Genomic DNA, 20,790 nt, shown 5'->3' on the forward strand with positions numbered 1-20,790 from the left:
ACAAAACCTGCTTTTTCATACCTCAGAGAACTACTTACTTAGCTTGTGCTGAAATTGGGGATACTGCTGGATCCCACAGAAGCCAGCTGAAGTCAGGTTTGAGGACCACCACCAGGTAGCATAATCAGAAACCCTTGGTTTATGGTTGCAGAGGTTTTATAGATTTTCCGCTGATTTAAGTTAATCTTCCCTAAACAAATATGCTCTTCATTTTCGATCTGCTGCATGAGCTAATTTGAAAAGTCATTCCAGAAATAATATGCGTGATTCCTTTTCATGTGCCCGCTTTTGTGTGAACTGTATCTTGGTTGGCTGGGGATGTGCTTCTGTCCATGGGACTGGCTTGAGCCTCTTCTCTCTTCTTTCCTTATTTTGACAGAAAAGAAGATCTTTTGCAATTTCAGGGACTTCCAGGGGGGAAGGTGACCTCACAGCTGGCACAGCAAAGGCTTTTTATCTGGAACTGACTTGGTCAAAATGTTACTGTCAATGAGAGACAGAGTTTCATATTGAAACGTTTTGTTGGTAGCAGGGGGAGAAGGCAGAGCCTGCCTTGAGAGTGTGAAACACTGACTCTGTTGTTGTCCCTGCTACTGACAGCGCTATTGTTTTGGGGCTTGGATTGAAGGCCTTGAAATTTGTGCTGTTGTCAGTTCACGTTGTTGATTTGGGATAATGTTTTGGAGCCCACTTTGTTAGAGAAGGCTGGCATTACAGGGGTGGAGGAAGTTCGGGAGTGCACGAAGTAGATTAAGATTAACTAGAGGAAGAAGTACAGAGCAGCTCTCCGGTACATCAGTAGAGCAGCACTGTGTGTGTAAGTGGGAAAAGAACTGTGATCCTTCCTCTACAGGTGTCCTTGTAGGTGTGGTAAATGTAAGCTGTTAAACATATTTTCTGAAATTACAAAATGCAAGGTTAAATGAGAAATCCAGCTACTCACATGAGTTTAATTGGATGTGAAGCTTTACCCCTAATCACCCCTAGTGTCCAGCTGTTGCCTTGTGTAGCTGTTCTGCATGCAGGAATACATACATTAAGGAGAGTTAGCCGACATTGTTACCTCAGCTCTCTTTCTACTTTTCTGCCCTTTGTGGAGCTGAATGCCAGAACCAGCCTTGTCCTGATAACAAGCAGAATCAACACCTGGATGAAGATGACTCTGGCTGGTGTAGACACAGTCCTCACTTGAAGACAGATGCTTTAGGAAGCTTATCCTTCATGTAACATTATTTGCCATAATGGAGGGTTTGCAGCCTTCGTGTTCTGCAGGAATTCCCATCATTGCCAGATGCTGCAAGAGCTGCAGCTGTGAAAAATCACCCTTTCTCTCTTACTGTTGACTAGGGCACTGTACCCTTTTCTCTACAGCTCTGAGTTGACTATGGTTCATGGAGTTCAAATGCAACCGCTGTTCACCTTCTAACACCAGAAGTCCCAGGGTGTTTCTTGCTGCAAGTGTGCTCCGTCTGCTTGTCTCATTGTTGCATGAAGAATTGAGAGGAAGGCCCAGGGCCTTTCTCTTGAAAGCTACCCAGAGAATGGACCTAAGCATTTAAATTTCTGCCTCGCATCTCGTATCTTCCCTGCATGCAGTAGTGTGGCTTGAAATTACAGCATTGTCAATGTGAAGAATGAAACTGCTGAGCATGAGTGACTGTGGCTGTGCTGTGCTTGTGGAAGACACTTCCAGAGTAGATGAAAGCACTGCAGATCTCCCTCGTGTCAGAGGGGGATAGAGAGCACTGCCAGTGATATTCACAGGTGGCCACGGAGCAGTAAAAGCTCTGTGCTCCCTGGAGTGGGCTGCAGAAGTCTTGAAGCCATTGCAGCCAGTACGGTATATGCACTCTGGGGACAGCTGAGACTTTGCAAGTGATTGTGCTCTGTTGTGATTCGGTGCCATTTTAATTGCATTAGTAATCCGAAGCGCCAGCTGTGCAGAGTAGGGGATGCTGAAGGAAAAAGTGGTATGCGCAAGTGTTCTTGGAAGTGTGTAAGTTTGCCCAGCAATCATGAGCATGGAGCTCAGGATATAGAAACGTTTCTTTTTGGATGCAAAACCAAAACTGATGGCAATTTCCTAATTACAGCTTTGTTGCAGACATTGAAATTAACTGCTCTCAAATAGGCATGCATACACATATATAAGTGCGTGTGTGTATATATAGGGGTATGTTGTTTAGCATGAGAGTGACTGGCTGCAATTCAAGACAAGGCTCTTGCAGAGTATGGAGATGCAGCTTTACGTGGTGTGACACATCAGTCACCTTTACAGGCAGTGGGGGAAAGGGTCTGCCTCGCATTTTCTTGGACATAGGAGAGAAGGAAAAAAAGTGTAGAACAAACAAATTATCATGAATGCCAGCCTGTGTCCTGCAGCGTAGAGCAGCTGCAGGTACAGACAGAAAAAAAGCAGGCATTTTCCTTAAAAAGTGACTTTGAACTTTTATTTTTATGTATGTGGTGGATTTAGGTAAAGAATTGGGGCAGAAGGGAGAGGGTGGGGAGAAATGAGGAATAAGACCATGTGTAAAAAATCTGGCTTTTTGAAAAGAACAGTTTCCAATTTGAATTATGTTGGTCCAAGAGGCTTTGCAATTTTTCTGCATCTTGTCATGGGAGGCAGCTTTCACACAGCTGTTGAGCTGCTGCTTTTCTTTCTAAGAGTAATTTGGTCTCTTGGAGGATGGCCTTAGTTTCACATCATGGCAGGGTTCTGCCGTTCTATTGTTTTGGTATCTAAGCAGAGTAAGATATTTATGTGATATTAGGGCTTCGTGTTTTCAGGTTATAAAAGAAGTTTTTCTTGGAGACTAAGCACACTGGTAGTTCTGATTGGATATACTCAAGCATATGAGACTCAGGAGTGTGTATCTGAGAAGTGACTAAAGTTGTGATTAAGATTTTAATTCTTGTGAGGCTGTTTTTTTCATTGAAAGGCAATGAAGTACTAATCTAAAGAAACTCATCATCTTTTTTTGTGCCTCAAGACTATGCAAAGATAGCTCTCTCTAGAAAAACTACGTTGACTGCTCATGTTGATACTAAATGCTCACGTTGTTTGACACGTCCATGGCACTGTAAATAGACACATGGAATTTTTCATGTACTGAATTACGGGGAAACAGAAATGAAAGCAGCAAGAGCACTGTCAATAATGAGCCAAAAAAAGGACAAAACTGGCAATCCTTTAAAAATTAAAACCTTTGTGTTGGCATCGTCAGGAAACTTCATCTTTATTCACCTCATGAAGAAAATCTTCCAAACTAAATCTAGATTAGTCGAATGCCAAACATGTCTGGGGAGGATAATCATAATGCGTACAATTAGTAGAGGCTCTTGTGCAAGGATGTTAACCCAGAGTATTGCGAGAAGGTGTCCTAACATGTCTGTTACAATAAAAGATCTTCTGGCTTGCATTTGGTATCCGCAGTCATCATTTTTTGGAATCTCTTTTAACATTAGTTGTGCCAAATGCAGAATATATGGAACTCATTTGAAAAAAAGAGACTGCATCCCCAGCCACTCTCCAGGCCACCTTCACAGACTGACCTGCTGATCCTGGAGCTGTGTGTTCCTGCCTTCCCATCTCACCAGGAAAGCAGCAGGCAGTTCTGCACAGGGCACTTTGCAGAGACTGTCTTGTAAACATATTCTGAACAATAGCTTTGAGTGCTTGAGTTGGGAACTTAATGTGTGAAGAGCTGTGACTGCAGAAAACTCTCTAACCATTCCCAAGAGTAACTGTAGAGGAACTGAGCAGAGCTTGCAGACAATACGTCTTGAGGGCTTGGCTCTGTCTTGAATAAATAGAGTGGAACTACTGTGCTGGCACATACGTACAAAGGAGCTTATTTGCTGAAAGATATTGCATGTTGAAGGGCATATGGTGAATCCATTTCATTTCTGTGCACAACTGCAGGATGTTTGTCTCACCAGGGTGTGTGTCTTTTTTGATGACAGTGTTTTAAACCTCATAACAACTGTAATTTAATATGTTTTGGTCTGGCATTTATTTTTCTTCCTCTTTGACTAGGATGGGACTCGCGATATCTTTATTGATGGAGTGGTTGCTCGCAACAGAGCCCTGAATGGTGACATCGTGGTAGTGAAACTGCTTCCAAAGGAGCAATGGAAGGTCAGTTCAGTATATTTTTCTGTGATTTGACAGAAAGAGCTTATTACTGTTTTCTTCACTAAACTTAGGGCCTGAGACAGAGAATAGAGAATTTCCTACAAATCAGATTAACTAAATTGCCATTTATGCTGCTGTAGATTAAAACACACTATCCATTACAGCATTTGGAAGAAGTGATACCTAAAGTGTTGAAACCTCACTCTTTGCATGGAGAGGCCTTCTTTATCACTGTATGGAGAAGTCTGACAACAAGGCTGGTTCAGAATGGTTGTCAGAGGTGACTTTTGATGTCTGTTATTTAGCTGTCTTCAGGCTGTGGCATTGGATAGCTCTGTGTAGGTGTTTGCAATTGCTCATGTATTTGACAAGTGCTGTTCACAAAGCTTTAGTAATGATTAACTCTCTCTAATTTGTGGGTCCTCAGTCCGTGGAAAGCTTATCTTGTCACAGCTCCAAATTTTGTGGTAATACCCTTCTTTACATGAATGAAGAATGTGTGAAATGATTGGAGCAATGCAATGTGGGACAATCCGTTTTTCATTTTCACGTCTGAGAATTTCACTAAGATTACTCTCTCTGGGTTTTTTTTTTCTTTCCCTGATCAAACAGTCCTTTCAAACATCTGGATGATTTTATCTTGTTCGCAGGTTTATCTTTTAACACTGCTATGCAAGGGAAGTTCTTACTCCTTTTCTCTAGTTGCTGGGAGATGTAAGCTACAGTTAACGATTTTAACATAGGTTTTCACATGTAAGTATGACAGAACTGCCACAAATTGTGTTTCAAACATGGTTTTTGAACTGTTCTTGAGAATGTAAAGACTGTTGTGTATCTTTTGGACAAAAGTAATAGTGAGGGGTGATTTCAGCAGGGTGAGGACTGCTCTGAACTACTTTGGTTTGGTGCTTTTTACTCATTCTAGCTACCTTCTCTGCCTGTCTTTGTTTGAAGGTATGTGTTTTTAGGCTTGCAAATGCAAGGTCTTCAGTCTGGTCATTTGCCGAACCTTCTACTTTCTCTTTTTAAATCTAATAGCAATGGAAATGATGGTTTGAAATAGTAGAACTTGTCTCTTCCTTTTAAGTATGCATAAAATGAGTGAACGATGTAAGTATTTATTGACACATGGAAATGTAAAACTCCCTTATGCAAAAGGCACTCATAAGTGGGATCTAAGATATTACAGGTATTTCTATATACAGATATAGGAAAGAGGTCTGCTGCTCTCTATGTAACCTCTGAAATTCAATTTTGAGGGTCAAAGCAAAATTTCTTTGATAGCTAGTCAAGAGTCCAAATCAGAGTTCACTAAAGCTGTGATGATTACTGTATGTTTGGATCACCAAATATATATATAAAAATTATCTTTTTTATTAGACCATTTCATATAGTTGGAAGAATGGAATAGTTTGGGTGCTTAGATCCTTTGCCAGGACCTGCCAGCACAAGGGCTTCTTTGTAGGCTTGATAGAGGTTGCCTGAGCTGGCGGCTTTGTCTGCAGTTTCCCATTTATATCTGGCTCTAAACAAAGATAACACTCTCTCTCTCTCTCTCTCTCTCTCTCTCTCTCTCTCTCTCTCTCTTATATCCTCATACCTTCATATGTTCAACAGTAACGTTCTTTTAGAAATACAGGAGGAAGGGTTCAGAATATTCTCCCTGTCCTGGGCAAATGCTGGAATAAATAGAACTGGTGTAGAAGTGGTATCTGACTGCAAGGAGGCAATTCGGAAGACTTCAGTGTTTTGTAGTATGATTACGATTCTTCTGTGGTGAATTTAACCTTGCCAAATGAAGTAGCTGGAACATGCCAGTCATGTTTTTCAGCCACACAGGTGCTGCCCTATGTAGTCTCATTTTTTGTTTCTTGCCATCAGCAATTTAATCAGTGATGACATCCCTTTTCCCCTGCTCCCTGAATGTCTTGCTATGTGCTTGTGTTTGTATTAGTTCTTTGGCAAAGGTGCCACTAAGTTGCACTGAAAGATACTGTATTCTGCCAAGTAATTCATACTGATTAATGATAAATTGTCGCAACCTATTTTAGGTTTTTCCATTCGTTTAGTTTCATGCTGCTGCAAAGCTGCCGCATAGGTGTCTTGAGGGTTTTCTCCTTCCCGTTGGGCCTTTGGAACAAGCTGAATAGCTTCAATTATTTCCTTGAAAAATGTAAATCAGATGTATGGTATAACTGATGCTCTCAGAGGAGACTTTACAGGCTCTGTACACATTGGTTTGTTAGGATTAAGATGTGCGTACTGATTATTTTTGTGGTTTACTATTCTCAACCCATTAGTCTGTGCTCCACCAAGAACTGAGCTGCGTTTTTTGCTGGTAAACCAGTGTCTTACACAAGGTAAGGTTGCTGTTACAGCAGCATGGCAGGTCTGCCTTTTGAGTTTCAAGCACCCTGGATGGCCTCTGGATGCTTGGGGGGAAGATCTTCCCGTTGCTAGTGCAGGTGATTCCTGACATGGACCTCTTTGTGCAAAGTCACAGTGTAATGCTGCATCCCAGTAATGGCAGGACATGACTTAGCTGGAACCTTGGTTCGATTTATGTGTGTAAATGGGAGGAAGGGAGAAAACCTGTGACTGGTAAAACTATGGATTTTGGATAGGGAGATCTGTGTGTTTGCTTGAAAAGTTGAGAAAGTTAGGAGCTGCCCTGTACCCAGTGAGTCAGTCTTTGTGGGTCAAATGCCTGTGCGAGAAAAACACCAGCTGGAGAGAAGTTTCTCCAGGGATATACTGTATTCTGCTGAGCCTGTAATGGTGATACCTTACACACAGGTATAAATGCCACAGTGAAATGTAAGGGGATGGTGAAATACTCTAGATGCATGGTTATACTTTATGTAATACCTTCTTGAAAGCGACAGCGATATTTTCTTCTTCCAGCCCTCCACTTCCTGCCTCAGTGCTAGGAAATTTAGCAGGCTTGAATTTCTCAACATCGTGTCCTTCCCAGCATGTGCATCAAGTGCTTGGATGAGCTACCGTGGTCCTCCCTGTGCTTATTCTGACTAGTCTTAAAGCTCTGTTTGTTCATACATCCTCTGGGAGAGCTGCTTGCTGTTCAACAATGATCAGTTGGTCAATTCATATTTTTGTGCTTACTGTTAGTTCTGATCAAGAGCCAACAATTTCAGTGTGGCACCACTGGCTTGCGGGAGAGACATTTTGTCCCCGAAATTTGTTGTCTTGCACTCCTGAAGAAGGTGGCCCTTGGCTTCCTGCCAGGGTCAGGTCACATGCATTGCGGTGACCACGTTTGGAGGCTGTATTTCAGAAGTTCCTCTCCTGTCCTGTTGTGTTACATCTTGGGAATATTGAGGTGCTATGGTAACTTTCAAATATTTAGCCTTGCAAAGTTAAGGTATTTGACTTAGACTGTTTTTCCAGGTACTTAACTGACTCTTAGCGAATGAAGTCAGAATATCGTTGCGGTTAGCTGGAGTGTCCCCTTCTTACTTCAAGCTGTAGGGCTTCCATGAATCTGTGCCTTTATCTTCTGGAAGAACGTCATGATAAAAGATAGCCAGTGACAGAGGATTTACCTTAGTCCTTGTCAATTATTCTGATAAAGAAGAAAAATGATGCTTTATTTCTTGACTGATTTTCATGACTTTAACTTCCACTCGTGGGTTCTTGATATATTTTATGGAGTTGTGCTTACATCAATTTCAGGAGCTTCAATTATGCAGTGGCATAATTACTGGAAGGCAAAAAAATGTTGATATGATGATTTCAGCAATATTTCTCAGGCTCATCAAGGAGGGAAGCAGCGTGTCAGTATAAAGGATAAACCTCACCCATCTTTCCTCACAGCTTCTTTTTGCTCTTTTACTGTCTGCTTAATTGCCAGACAGAATTTGTTTAATTTCAGATATCTGTTTTGGTTTTTCTTGCAAGATGTAATTTCTTTGGTGGAGGGAAATAGCATAATAAGTCATTTGATATCACTTGGGGCTTGGATTCCTGGCCCAGTCTCTGGTGCTTTTAGAGTAGTAGTTTATAACGTGGAATGTTTTTCATGACAACCGTCTCACGCGTTGCATGCTATGGCTGAAATTTTAGAGTCTTAGTCTGAAAATAGTACCCAGGCAAGGACTTTCTGCTGCTCAAAACTGCCTCAAAGGAATTTTGGGGTCCAAGCCCTATTGCTTGCTACAATATGCAGGAGAGATCTCCAGTTCTGCATCTCCTTGCAGCAGTGGTGTATTAAAACTATAACAACATATACTATATATGTACATAAAATAATTTACATAAAATAATGACAGATTAACCTGCCAGTTTCTCAGAAATCAGTGCCTGCAAGTGGTATCTTTTGTTGTTGTTGCTTCATGAATCATTACCTTCTCAGCTTAAAGTGCTCCTTTGCACTATTTTCAGCTGGTTCTTTTGATCTCATCAGAAGGTCTCCAAGGCCAAGAATGTAGAACTGTTCATTTATGTACAATATGTGTTGCTGGATAATAGAATAATGGATCCAGCATTTTACTTGTGAACTGTCCGAAAGTGATAGAAATAGTAATTCTTTATAGCTCATGAAAGCACAAGTTCTGTTCAACATTGAGGTGTCAGATACAATACAGTGCAGCAGGAGATCTTAGAGCTGCCTCTTCTAGAGCCATACATCAGAGATAAATATTTAAACACTTTCTGTATAGAAGGCGTAAACTACAATTCACTTTTCCCAGCTGTGTCTGTTGTTGGCATAATTACGAACAAATGCAGAGAAGGAACAATTTGATTCAGGCAGACATCACAAATATAACCGTGTATAGTTTGAACAGAACTATGTATCCTGGCAAGTCACTGCCTCCAACTGTTGGTGAAAACCTATGAACTGTTAGTTGTCCAGAGAGGATGCTAGCTTTGGATTTGCTCTGGTGAATAATGATTCATTTCAACCAAATTCTTCTGAGAGTCAGTTTCTTCTCAAAATCTCCCAGCTAATGTCAGGATAACAGTAACTCAGGAGGAGATGGGGTTCTTACAGGGTTATCACAGCAATACTCTTTGAGTCTAACAATCAAGAATGTTGTCTGGAAACATTACATTAATAATAATAATAAAAAAAGTTCTGGAGAAGTCATTATTGAAATAGTAAGTGTTCTGGCACGCTAAAAACGTTCAAGTGTAATTCATGATGTCCAGGAGTAAAGTGGGAAGCCTAAGAAGCCAGCTAGGAAGATGTCCAGAAAAGCAGAGCTGTAGCAAATCTGAAAGGTTGATGGATGCTGTAGGGAGGAAGGGTTGTTGTTTTTTTTTTTTTATTTGTTTTGCAGTAGGCTTTACAGTGAGGGCTGTGAGTTGATGGTTGCACACATGTGCATGCATACCCCTCCCCATCTCAGCAAATCCCCAAACCACAAATTGGTGGAATCTGGAGAAGCTTCACTGCATGCTTACTTTCTGATTGTGCCATTCTCTGGATGGCCACATGTTGTTCCACACTGCTGGGCCTGATGGACCTTCGGTGTGAGCTGGCATGGCTCTTTCCAGGCTTTGCTTAGCTCCAAACTGGCTGGGTATGGAATAGCAGTACAGTAGATTGATAGCAAAAAAGCTGAGAAAATAGGAGACGTTGCTCACCGAGACATACGTGGCATTAAATTTGCTCTTCCTGTAGATGTTGTTTTCACTTTTTGTTAATCAAATATCACTTGAAGTGAATCGACCAATGTCTTAACACTGAGTTTTAACAGCAAGACCTGGCATGCTTTTTATGGTATATAATGATAAAATTACTATAACGATCTGGTTTATGCGAGATTGCTGTGACCCAGTGCTGCATTCAGTCTTGCCTTCCCCTGGATGTGTAAAACAAGGAGGCAGAAATACCAGCTTTTTGGATGTTGCAAGCAACCTTACCTTCCTGAGAAGGACCTTTCTTGCCAATACCTGCCTCTATCTCTCTGATGGGAAAGCCAAAACCAGGATCCCAAATAATAAAATCACAAGAAAGGTACAGAGTTTTTGAACAATCTAACGTCCTTTTTATTCTTCCTCCTTCTGTGCTGGGTAAGAGTGATACTAAAAGGCAAATTGTTTAGTTCGGTAGGAAGGCAAACTTCTTTTTATTGACTGCCTGCATCCTGTCTTATCAGCGCAGAATTACATTGCAGATGTGGTTTGGCTGCACAGATGCAGAATAAGATAAAAACATTACCCTTAGGTGAACAGTCAAGCATTAAATAATCTCACACGTGGTCAGTTGTTATGTCCCCAGTGGAATAATGGCAGATAAGTCCCTTGTGATGGGGGTGACTTCAGGCTGTGTGAGATACCACTAGATTTTGCTGCGTGTTGCTAGAAGAGCTTCATCTTGAACGGAAGGAAGTGCTCGTGGGGGCATCTGATCTTACTTTAGAATAGGAGTCAAGCCAACACTGAATACCTGATCTCTGTTCCTGCTCACTTTTTTTTTCTTGGTCACATGAAAATAATCTAGTACAGCAAATTGTTTCCTTTAACAACTAACTTCTCTTCAAGTGATTGTTTTAAACTCTATTCTTCCAAGTCTTCTGTAAATACGCACACATCACAGTAGATTATTCTTAATCCAATCTCTTATATAACCACTATCATTTTGGACTTTTCTTAGTTCTTGGTTCCTGTGGAATTAGTATTTCTTAGAACTGTTTGGTTTTTGCCAGTTTGGAGACTTATTTGATGATATCACATGCATATTTGGAGCCCGCACCTCATAAGAGAGAGTCAGGATACCTGTTGTTGCGATGGGATTGGTTTTTGGAATGTCAAGCACATTAAACTCACTTAACTTTTTATAAACGCTTTCTTGAAAGACTGTCCAGATTTTCAATAGTCTGGGTTTCTTTCACATCCACATAATTAGGCATAAGTTTAAATAACGTGTACTGATGATAAAAGTCCCATCTGGCCCAAAATTTGTACAATGAATGTTATACTCTGTTTTTTTTAAGGAGATTGTACCCCTAATTTAGCTTGATAGCTGGAGAAACGAAGAGCTGCTATGTCACCAAAAATCTTTAAAGTCTCTAGGTGAGGTGGTTTTGGATCGTATCCTAAGTTCTGAAGAAAAGGAAAAGTGCTACATATCTATTTGCATGTTTTTTCTTGTTATCAGCTGGCAGAGAAACAACAGTTGGCTGCAGTATTCACATGTGGTCAAAGCTACTAAGGTTGGCTCATTAACTCTTCTCCCTTATTTTCTTAACTCATGTTTATTTTCCTTAAAGCTGTAAATCCGAGGGACAACGAATCTAAAATAGAGGCGATTTATGTAAATGAAGAATTGCAGCAGCTGGAGGAGTGACAGGGATTTTTCTACAACAGGTTCTTTGGGGCAAGATGTGGGACCTCATTTATAACCACGTGGTTCTTGGAGATAAGGAAGATATTTGTCATCAGGGATGGGATGCCTTAAATTTGTTGTTGGCACAGGGTAATTTGTAACTATCTAAGATAAAGGTGTCTGAAGTCTAATAGTTAGGTTTTGAATCAGCGTGCCACTAGCTTCGAAGAGCTGGGATGGTTGTGCCTTCTCCCAAACTCTGTTCCTGTGTCTTCCTCCAGATGAGGCAAAGTGTGGCCAGGTTGAGGAGATCCTCCTCGTCTCCCACTCCCTCCTGTCCTAGCTTGGTGACATTATTTGCTATGAGGGGATTCCCTTCTCCTCAAATTTCTGAAGCTAATGTCCTAACTGCTAGGCACATCACAAGAACTGGGAACGAGTCTATTCTTGGTGCATATCACACAGTGTAAGGTGGCCAGTGATTTATATCCATCAATAGCAGTTTTCTTAACACTGCTAACATAGGAAGTCTTAGTTGCTTGCTACTTGGTATTATCCATCACCCAATTAACGTACAAATTAATGCCCTAGAATCTGTAACTGTGGCAGCATATCTTTCTGCAACAACTTGAAGAATTGCAAGTGATGCTTTCAATCAAGTTTCTTATTTAAGAGATGCCACTCAAAACACTGAAAGATAAATTAAAATTCCTCCTGATGATTTTTTCCAAAAAATTCCTCACTGCTTCAGTAGTTGTGTACTTGACATCATTTCTCAGCATGTACTCACTGATAAGACAACTAGTGGGGTTTTTTGAAGGTCCCAGATTCTATTTGCACTTTCCAGTTTTTGTCCCAACCTTAAGTACCTGGAGGCTTTTAAAAAAGTGTTGGTAATGACTACAGGAAAATACTCCAGGACAGACTGCTGATCTACTAACTCTGCTGAAAAAGGCAGTCACTTTTGTATGTTTCCTTGATTTCTCACTGTTTCTGTTGGTTTATTTTTGTTTTCTGTGTTCTGTCACATTAAGCAAGAACTGTTTCATGAAAGTAGGTCTGTCTATGTCTCTTGCGAGTTTTTTAGGTTTCCAGTATGCTAATGATTCATCCATCTTCAGCTGTATCATCCCCTGGGGCTGAAGTATTTCTTTGTTTTTAGCTTTGTCTAAATTATTTTAAAATAGAGAGCAGTGCCAAAACACATACTTTTAATTGAGCAGCTTTGGAAGTGTGAAAATGAAGACTTGGCATGATCTAATTAGCACTTGTGTATTTTGGTTGCAAATAGTGACTGGCGAAGAATTCCCCAGACATCATTCTCTGTTCTGTCTGAAAAAAATCCTGCATAAAGGTGTATATCCTGCTTAGTTCTTGTTGGTGCTTGGAAGTCCTGACTGTAATGCTTTTGCAAATTAGCTGGCTGCCAGGACATCCTTCTGTTCTTGTTCTCCTTGCTTTTTGCTTGTTTGTTGGAATGAGACTTGGCCACTTTTGTTTGTAAGCTCTGTAGAAATTGGCATCTCTTTTCCTGTGGTCTCTTTAAATCCTGTGTGGCATCGTGTTTGCCAGGTTGGTGCTGTCTGGGGAAAGTCCCAAGGCGCTGTGTGAAGTGGGAGGGTTATCTCAACAGCTTCTCTTTCTTCCTGACGTAATGACTGTTCAGGGGAGTGGGGTGGGGAGTTCTGGTAAAAACCTTTGGTACAGTAGCTGGGTAACTCACCTCTATGTCCTCCTTGATTTTTTTTTTTTTTTTTTTTCCTGTGAAGTGAATTTCCTCCAGGATTTTATCATCCCTTTTGGTGTCAGATTGCCTGACTTTTTTTTTATTTTCTGTGGACACCAGGTCTGCAGCTGTAGCCCCTTGCAGTAACTATGACTTCTGTGATTGTCTGGCTTAGGTCTGGACTTGTAGCTCTTCTCCCTTCAGCATGAGGATGAGAGCTTGTCCGGTGACAAGCATCCTCTGTAAAGGGTCCCATCCACAACAAATCTGGGAAGAGCCCAGCTATGTCTAACGATGCTACGGGACCCATGCCCTGCACAGCCGCATTGCCTTGGGAATGGCTCGCTGCCCATTTCAGCACAGTCTCTTTCTAACCAAGTACCATCCCCTGACCTTTAGGCTCGCGCTCTTGGCAAAGCAGCCTGGCAAGTGTGGAGCTTTGCGAATGCCCTTCCATTCAGCCATTGCCTCGTAGCTGTCCCTTAAATATATAATTGGCTTGCTGGTGTTAGAGAGCCAGCGTATGGCCTCCTTGCTTTCAGGATCTCCATATTAGAGCAGTACCCAGAGGGAACGTACTAACGACCTTTCTGGTGACTGCACCCTGCTGCGTCACCCAGCCGGGAGCGGAGTTGCTACCTCTTGTACTGAAGAGCTGCGCAGCGTCACCACCCTGCTGCCCCTGGGTGAGAATAAATGGCTCGTCTGCCTCTAGCTTATTTATCTAGCTGAGCAGGGGGTCTAATGCTGTGGGTGAGTGCTGCTGGCAAGCCATCTGGTGCTTGAGCTCACCTCTTCGGTTCTCTGTTGCACCATGTAGACATACCCAAGGTTAGTGGATGGCCATTAGTTTAATCTGATTTAGTTCGGTAGCTATGCTTCATGCATAGTCAGAGCAGTGTTTTGACAGCATGGTATTACTTTATCTACTCTTCCTGGTTTTTTCCCCCCATATTCCCAAAGCTTTCCCTAAAACTGTTTATTCTTTTTTCTCTTCTGCACAGTTGTTGAACTGTGGATGTAATATGTTTATCAGCTCAGATTCGCGTCTTGGAAACTTAATTTACCTTTTTATGTAATGCTTTATCGCTAATGCATGGTAACGTTTCCTGGCAGGATATGCATTGTTAAAATTCGTTGGTAGGAAAAAAAAAAAAGCATAGAAGCGGATGGCTCCCTGCTTGTAAGGTTCAAAAGTTTGTAAAGCAAAAAAGGAAAATGTTCTTCATGGTACCTGACATCATTTTAGTCCCACCATCCTACTTTCCCATGGGGTGACTCCTATCAGTGGCTAAGATATAACGGAGCCCAAAGACTAGGTGTGGTGGCAGCCGTCACTGTCAAGTAAAGGAAAGGCTGGGAGGGGAAGGCTGGCCTTGTCAGGGCAGTGTCTCCATCTATACAGTAATTTCCTATGAGCTGACTGAGACCTTGGGCAGACTTTTTGCTAACAAAACCACTACCACATGTCAAAATTATTTTTTTTCCCTCCATTGTCTTTTTGTCATGGAAGGACTCAGCATTATCCAGTGGTCAGTTATTCAGATGCCCACCCTCCTGCGCCAGCAAAGCCACTTAAGCAAGTTAACAACACTGCTTTCTTGGGGATGAGTGGCACATCAGTGCAGCAGCCAACGTCAGTGACATGGGAATGGTCCTGGGGCCTGAGGCTTGTCTTTGAGCAATTAGTTGCTATGATCATAAATAAACTGTTAGACTGTTGCTTCAGAGCTCCAGTTCCCAAGCACTGATTTCTGTTAAGTGCGATGTGAATGAAAGAAAAAAATAATAAAAAAAAATCTGCAGCTAAACTAATCTCCTCTAACAATGTATAATGCATTCAGAGGACCAGCGCTTGAGGGAAGGGTGTTGTACAAAATGACAGACAACAAAATATACATAACCCCTTGTGCAGGGCTTTTGTGGTATTAGGAAATAGAGCTCCCAACACCTGCCTATCACCCTCTCTGATTAAACACTGTGGTTTCACCAGCTAAGGATCGATTACTTTAGAAAGCGCTAAGTATTTATCAAATACTCTTCTTGCAGATATTTCACATCCGGATCCTTTTGTCTTCATCGACTTGCCTCAACACCTCTGCTGCTCAGGAGGCTGTGTGTGCTCCCTCCTACCCCTCCTCGTGGCCTGAATGCCGTGCCCTGCACCTTGCCTCAGCCTTAACTTTGTATGGGAAAGTAGCTGGTTACATAGCATCCATGTCAGTTGGGTGGGGTGAGGGACCAGGGTGAGAGCAAATACTTGTCTCTAATAAGCAGCTCTATGCCCTTGTGTCTATTAAAGAAAATCTCTTCCCCTTTGCAGATGTGAGGAAGTGTATAGCATGGTTCCTATGTACTGGCTAGCAACAAAACCAAGGAAATGCTCTTTGTTTAAACTGCGTTGACCATTTTTAGTGTAAAGTGTTTTTCCAACTGAGTCCATGGCTGGATATACTGTACTTTATAGGATTATGATATAAAAAAGTGATGAAAAACACAACATCGAATTTTAAATTTGCCACAGGTGCTGCTTTATTAGTTGCTGCCACCTTTGAAAAATTTTCAAGTCTCTTTATTTTCCAGGGTGGTCAGAACAGCATCAGAACAAATATCTTCCTGTCTGCGTTGCATCCCCTCAGCTCTGAAATGAAAAATAATGTGGGCTTAGCAAAACCTCAGCTCTTTCCCAAGATATACCAGGGGAAGCTTGCTTTATTTCTTTATCAGGTATACACAACCTTTTTTTCACAATAAAAATAAAAAAGCCCTCCCCCCGCCATTAATTATCTTTGATTCATGGTTGTGAAAAAATTTTACCCAAAACCTGTGAGATTTTCCCAGCACAGTCTTCCTGATATTCTCACTGTGTGGAAGTAAATACAGAATAAATGAGTGAGTTTAGAACAGAAAAGCCCAGTTCATGGGTCTTTGATAAATGACAGTGAATACAGACAGACAAGGATGATTTTTTAAAACTTGCAGTGAAGAAGGTTTAAATTGTGCCTTAATACATTACACATTACAGGATATTTATACTGGTGGAAACACTATAGTTAAAGTTGAGGTTAGTCAAACTTTCTGTGTTACAAGCTTAGAGAATTGAGTGCAAGTCTACAGTAAAACTTGTTCTGGGCAGAAAACTGACTTCAGAGGTTTGTTTGGAAGTTGGTGTTTTATGGACAAAATTTGGTAACTCTGTTAAATGATTCTTTTCAAATTCAGGTAAAATGCTGTTGGTTGAAACGGTTTCATTTCATGTTGTTGTACCTGTGGAAGGACTTATCTGAAGAATTTTCTCTTAGGATGAAGCTTTGCAGCTGATGACTCCAGGATGAAAACGTGACACATGTGCTTCGACTTGGCTACGAGGGGAGAGAAAAAAAGGAAAGACCCAGAGTGTTTAGGATGTGTTTAAACTTTCGGGGGTGGCTTTAGAAAAGCTAATATTCATTAGAAGTGAATATCTTTAGAATCTAGTAAATCATACAAGTGCACGTGACAGTTTTGATATGATAGATGAGTGTGTTAGGCCAGTGATGGGGAAACTTCATCTTAAGTGGTTGTTGGCATGTTAGACAGGAATGAGCCACTCCCTGTGGAGGTCAAGAGTACATTGGTATTTGTGTGGCAATTTTTGACTGTTCAAAAGGAACAAGAGCGGTTTAAATTCCCGAGTAATGCATAGTTACGTGAACTGTAGCTTGCAAGGTTTCAAGCTAATATGCTGGAGTAACTTATGCTTCTAGAAGTTCTGTGTTTTATCATTAAAGAAAAGTAAGACAGACTACTTTTTGTATTGGGGGGCCATAGCATGCTTGTTTCACTGTACCTTTGTTGCAATATCCATATGTTTTATATGACTTGCTGCGAAATATTTTTGTAGGTCAGAACAGTGTCTATAGTGAGACTGATTTGTGTGTTAATTTAGCTTGACCCCTAAGTTCAAAGCACCATATCAACTTTCTGTTTTTCTTTTAGGTCAGGTCTCAGTGCTTTTAGAGCTTGCTGATCCTGGCTCATTGTTTAAGTTGCATCTTTCAGTCACAAATTCATAGCTTGCTTCAGTGTCATTTGAAGTGGAATTTGGTGGGAGCAGCTCATAAAGTCATGATGAGAGGATAAAATAAGAGGCATACGGTTGAATGGTGTGAGAATTGAAACTGGTTTTCATCCAGTTTTTGAAGTATTGGCTTTATTTTTAACTAGCCTAGACTAAGGGTTTGATAAATTGGGGGTGTATGGACTATGCTGGGCAAAGAAAGCAATAGTCTGTTAAGAAATTATGAAAACTATTCATATTGTAGAGCTTGGGTAGAACACTTTAATTGTACTTGCAGGACTGTGCATAGTGCAGTAAAATAACTTCTGGGAGGTTTTAAGACAACTTTACAATGTGGTCAAATTAGAAAGAAAATTATTTGTTAAGAATTGAATAGCTTGCTTAGTTTTATTATGGTGGAGTTCTATTAAGATTTTACAAGGAAGCAGATTTGATCATGTACTTGGTTTGAAGTCAAGTTTGCATTGCAGATAGCCTTTGTTCTTCAGAAGCCTTTCTCAGTTGGTTTGAATGTGCTCCTTAGAGGAAGGATGCCTTTGGTGGAGGTGACTGGCTGTATCTGCTCATGGCTGGCAGCACAGGTGCATTGTTATGGGGTGGGAACTGGTCCCTCCCTGGATCTGGAAGACATGGTGTGAACTGGTAGGTTATCGATAACCTTTTGTATGTTTAACGAGACAAATCGTTCCGTTTAATTGTTTCACTGTGAACAAACGCTTATCACCGGATGTTTTTGGATCGTATCCCTTTTCATTTGTTTTGGATCAGGGATTGTAAAAGCCATTTAATCATCTGCAACATGCAGCAAAAGTGTTAAGTTCAGAAAATGGCAGTGAAGGGGGCTGGGGTTTTTGGGGGGTGCTGCCCCAGTTGAGTGCCCGTGGAGCTGCTGATGTCACCGAGCAGCTCGTGTGTGCAGGGGGGTGTTGCAGGGTATGGAGCCAGTATTCCCCAGCTTGTTATAACTGCTTAAGCAAGAACTGCAGTTACTCCCTGTGCCTAATGTGCAACCTCCTGGTGTCATTTGAGTTCTTCCAGTGCTGTATAATTCGGGAGCTAGGGGCTATAAAGTACTTGATTCAGTAGTCCGGGGGCGAAAACGGGTAGACTGATGTGGGAGAGTGTATGCACACTTCAACACTTCACATGGCCAATCTCTACTCCTATGTCACCTTCATTTACCATAGAATCATAGAATAGTTTGGGTTGGAAGGGACCTTTAAAGGTCAGCTAGTCCAACCCCCCTGCAATGAGCAGGGACATCTTCAACTAGATCAGGTTCCTCAGAGCCTCGTCCAACCTGACCTTGAATGTTTCCAGGGATGGGGCATCTACCACCTCTCTGGGCAACCTGTGTTTCACCACCCTCATCGTAAAAAATTTCTGCCTTGAGAAGAAACCTTCTCTCTACGCATTCTCCATCCCCCCCATGCCAGGACCCAGCGTAGCCAAACTGGAGGTGGAAGTGATGACTTTAGGTCCCAAATGGAGAAGTGGGATTTGAATTTGGATCCCCAGCAGCCTGAGAACAAACTGCTATGTGAAGTGGTTTCTTCTGATAGTGGTGTTATGGCATAGGCGTAGCATGGTACATGGTAGAATGGCAAATTAGCTTGAAGGGTGAACAGACATTTCAAAACAAGGCAGAGAATTTGAGGAGATATTAAGCAAAAAGGAGGTGGAGGGCTTAGTGTTTTACTTGAGAGGGCATTAACTTGCTTTTCACATGTCTCCAGCTCTCCAGGCAACATAGATGCTTTGGGTACTGATGGTCTTTGATGTGGTAGCCCTCATCTATGGGTGAAATGGGAGTAGGCAAGTGGGAAGTTTGCCATGTCAAAGCCAACAAATACACTGGTTTTGCTGGTGAGAAGGCAAATGGAAGGGGTTTCCTAAAGCTGTGGGCTGCCTGGGTAGGATCTGAGAACTTAGCCTGTCTTCCTTTTCTGTTTTATCAGCTTAAGATGAATGGTGAGTCATTGTTAGCTACATAGCGTGTTTCATTATTGGAGACCTGTCAGAAGAGTTGATTAATAATCCAGAGCATTTGGATTCATTGTGATAAGACTAATCATAACAAAGTACTTCAGTGCGTAACTTGAAGCTGTGAAGAAAATCCTGTTATCTTAAAAGTGTGTGTATATGAAAGGGCTAACTTTTTCTTTTTTTACAAGATAAACATAAACTCAGTTGGTGAGTTGCAGAGCGGCGGTACTGTTTCCAGAGGCTGCTTTCCAAACCTCCCTGTGATGAAAAGGAGCTGAGATTTAGTCCTGTCACTTGTGGAGTTTCAAGAATATACTTCTCAAGACCCCTTAAGTTACATGACAGAAGTTGTTATGGAAACAGCTTAATTAAATGATACATAAATAATTGTAATGAACACAAATTTACTTTCTTTTCACTTTTCCGGAATAGCCTCCCTTTTTGCTGGGTGCGAATTTGCCTTTTTTTTTTTTTTTTTTTTTGTCAAGTTGCTTAAACAATTTATCATTAACACATTTACTGTATTACAGTTTACCTTTGTAGATATTCTTGAAATAACTTCTTCCAGTTAAGGAAAATTGTTAAATGTCATCCCATACTTTTACCCAGAGGGGAAGATTGAACAAGTGAAACTTGCTTTGAGTTCAGCAGATCTGAATGAAGCAGCTTTGCATTTACTGGGCATGTTTAATGAGCATATTGAAAGCCCAGCATAGCTACCTGTCTCAGAGTCCGATAATTGTACACAGTGTTCTACAAGGGAGAGATATTCCCTTCCTTTCTGGTAAAAAGGACTAGCTATCTGTAATTTTAAGCAATGAATGTTTGCAGGTAGAACAGTCCAGACTTAGCATTTGAGCTGGCTACCTTGTAAAGGTTTGATTTTATTTCCTTGTTCTGTAATTTTCAGTGTTGAAGTGAGAGTTCTTGTTGGATGACTAATACATTTCAGTGCTGGTTAAGGCACTTTTGGAGACCCAGTGTTATTCATATATTAAATATTTTATTAATGACCTAAGCAGGCTCATTCACAGTCACATGTTTTTGAGCCGTGCTTCTGAATTTTGCCATTCTCAGATTCATTTTGCAAGAGTGTTGAATGTGGTTAACACTTGACGCTGTGGTCCTTCCCCACGTGGCCTGTTAGCACTTTGGCTTTGTACCTTTTAACACAACCAAGCGCATAATTTTTCTTGTATTTCTACTTTGCATTATGATGTTTACTGCATATTTGTTAAGAAAATTTGAAGTGTGTTCAGAATTTTAAGAGGAATTTATTGCTACAGGTAGACACTGATTCTTTCTGTTTGAGGTGTAACTCTTCCAGGCAATGTTGCAGGTAGCTCATTATTGCTTTTGCATAGCCTGCGAGATTCAGTTTGTTACAGCGTGCAGCCATCCCTTTCTTACTGGAACACAAAGTTTGTCCTGAGGCAGAGGGGAGAGAGAACTCATGGCAAGTTGTAGGGCAGAGCTTTAGTCTGTCAGCAGGGAATAGCTGGCTTTTGTGTGATTGTCTGAGCTGCACACGTATAGTGGTGGGCTTCATCAGACTGAGCCAAGAGATTAAATTGACAAAACTGAATATA

The 20,790-nt window shown here is 41.3% G+C and overlaps 1 protein-coding gene across 1 annotated transcript in view; it reads left to right on the forward strand.

Annotated features, from left to right (window-relative positions):
- Positions 1–20,790, forward strand: part of DIS3L2 (DIS3 like 3'-5' exoribonuclease 2) — a 176,822-nt gene that overhangs the window by 6,534 nt on the left and 149,498 nt on the right. Inside the window, 1 exon segment of the mRNA XM_059822865.1 lies at positions 4,040–4,141. Coding sequence (XP_059678848.1) covers positions 4,040–4,141 — 102 coding nt within the window.

This window comes from Gavia stellata, chromosome 11 (assembly GCF_030936135.1).
Source record: "Gavia stellata isolate bGavSte3 chromosome 11, bGavSte3.hap2, whole genome shotgun sequence".
In the NCBI taxonomy this organism is placed as follows: Eukaryota; Metazoa; Chordata; class Aves; order Gaviiformes; family Gaviidae; genus Gavia; species Gavia stellata.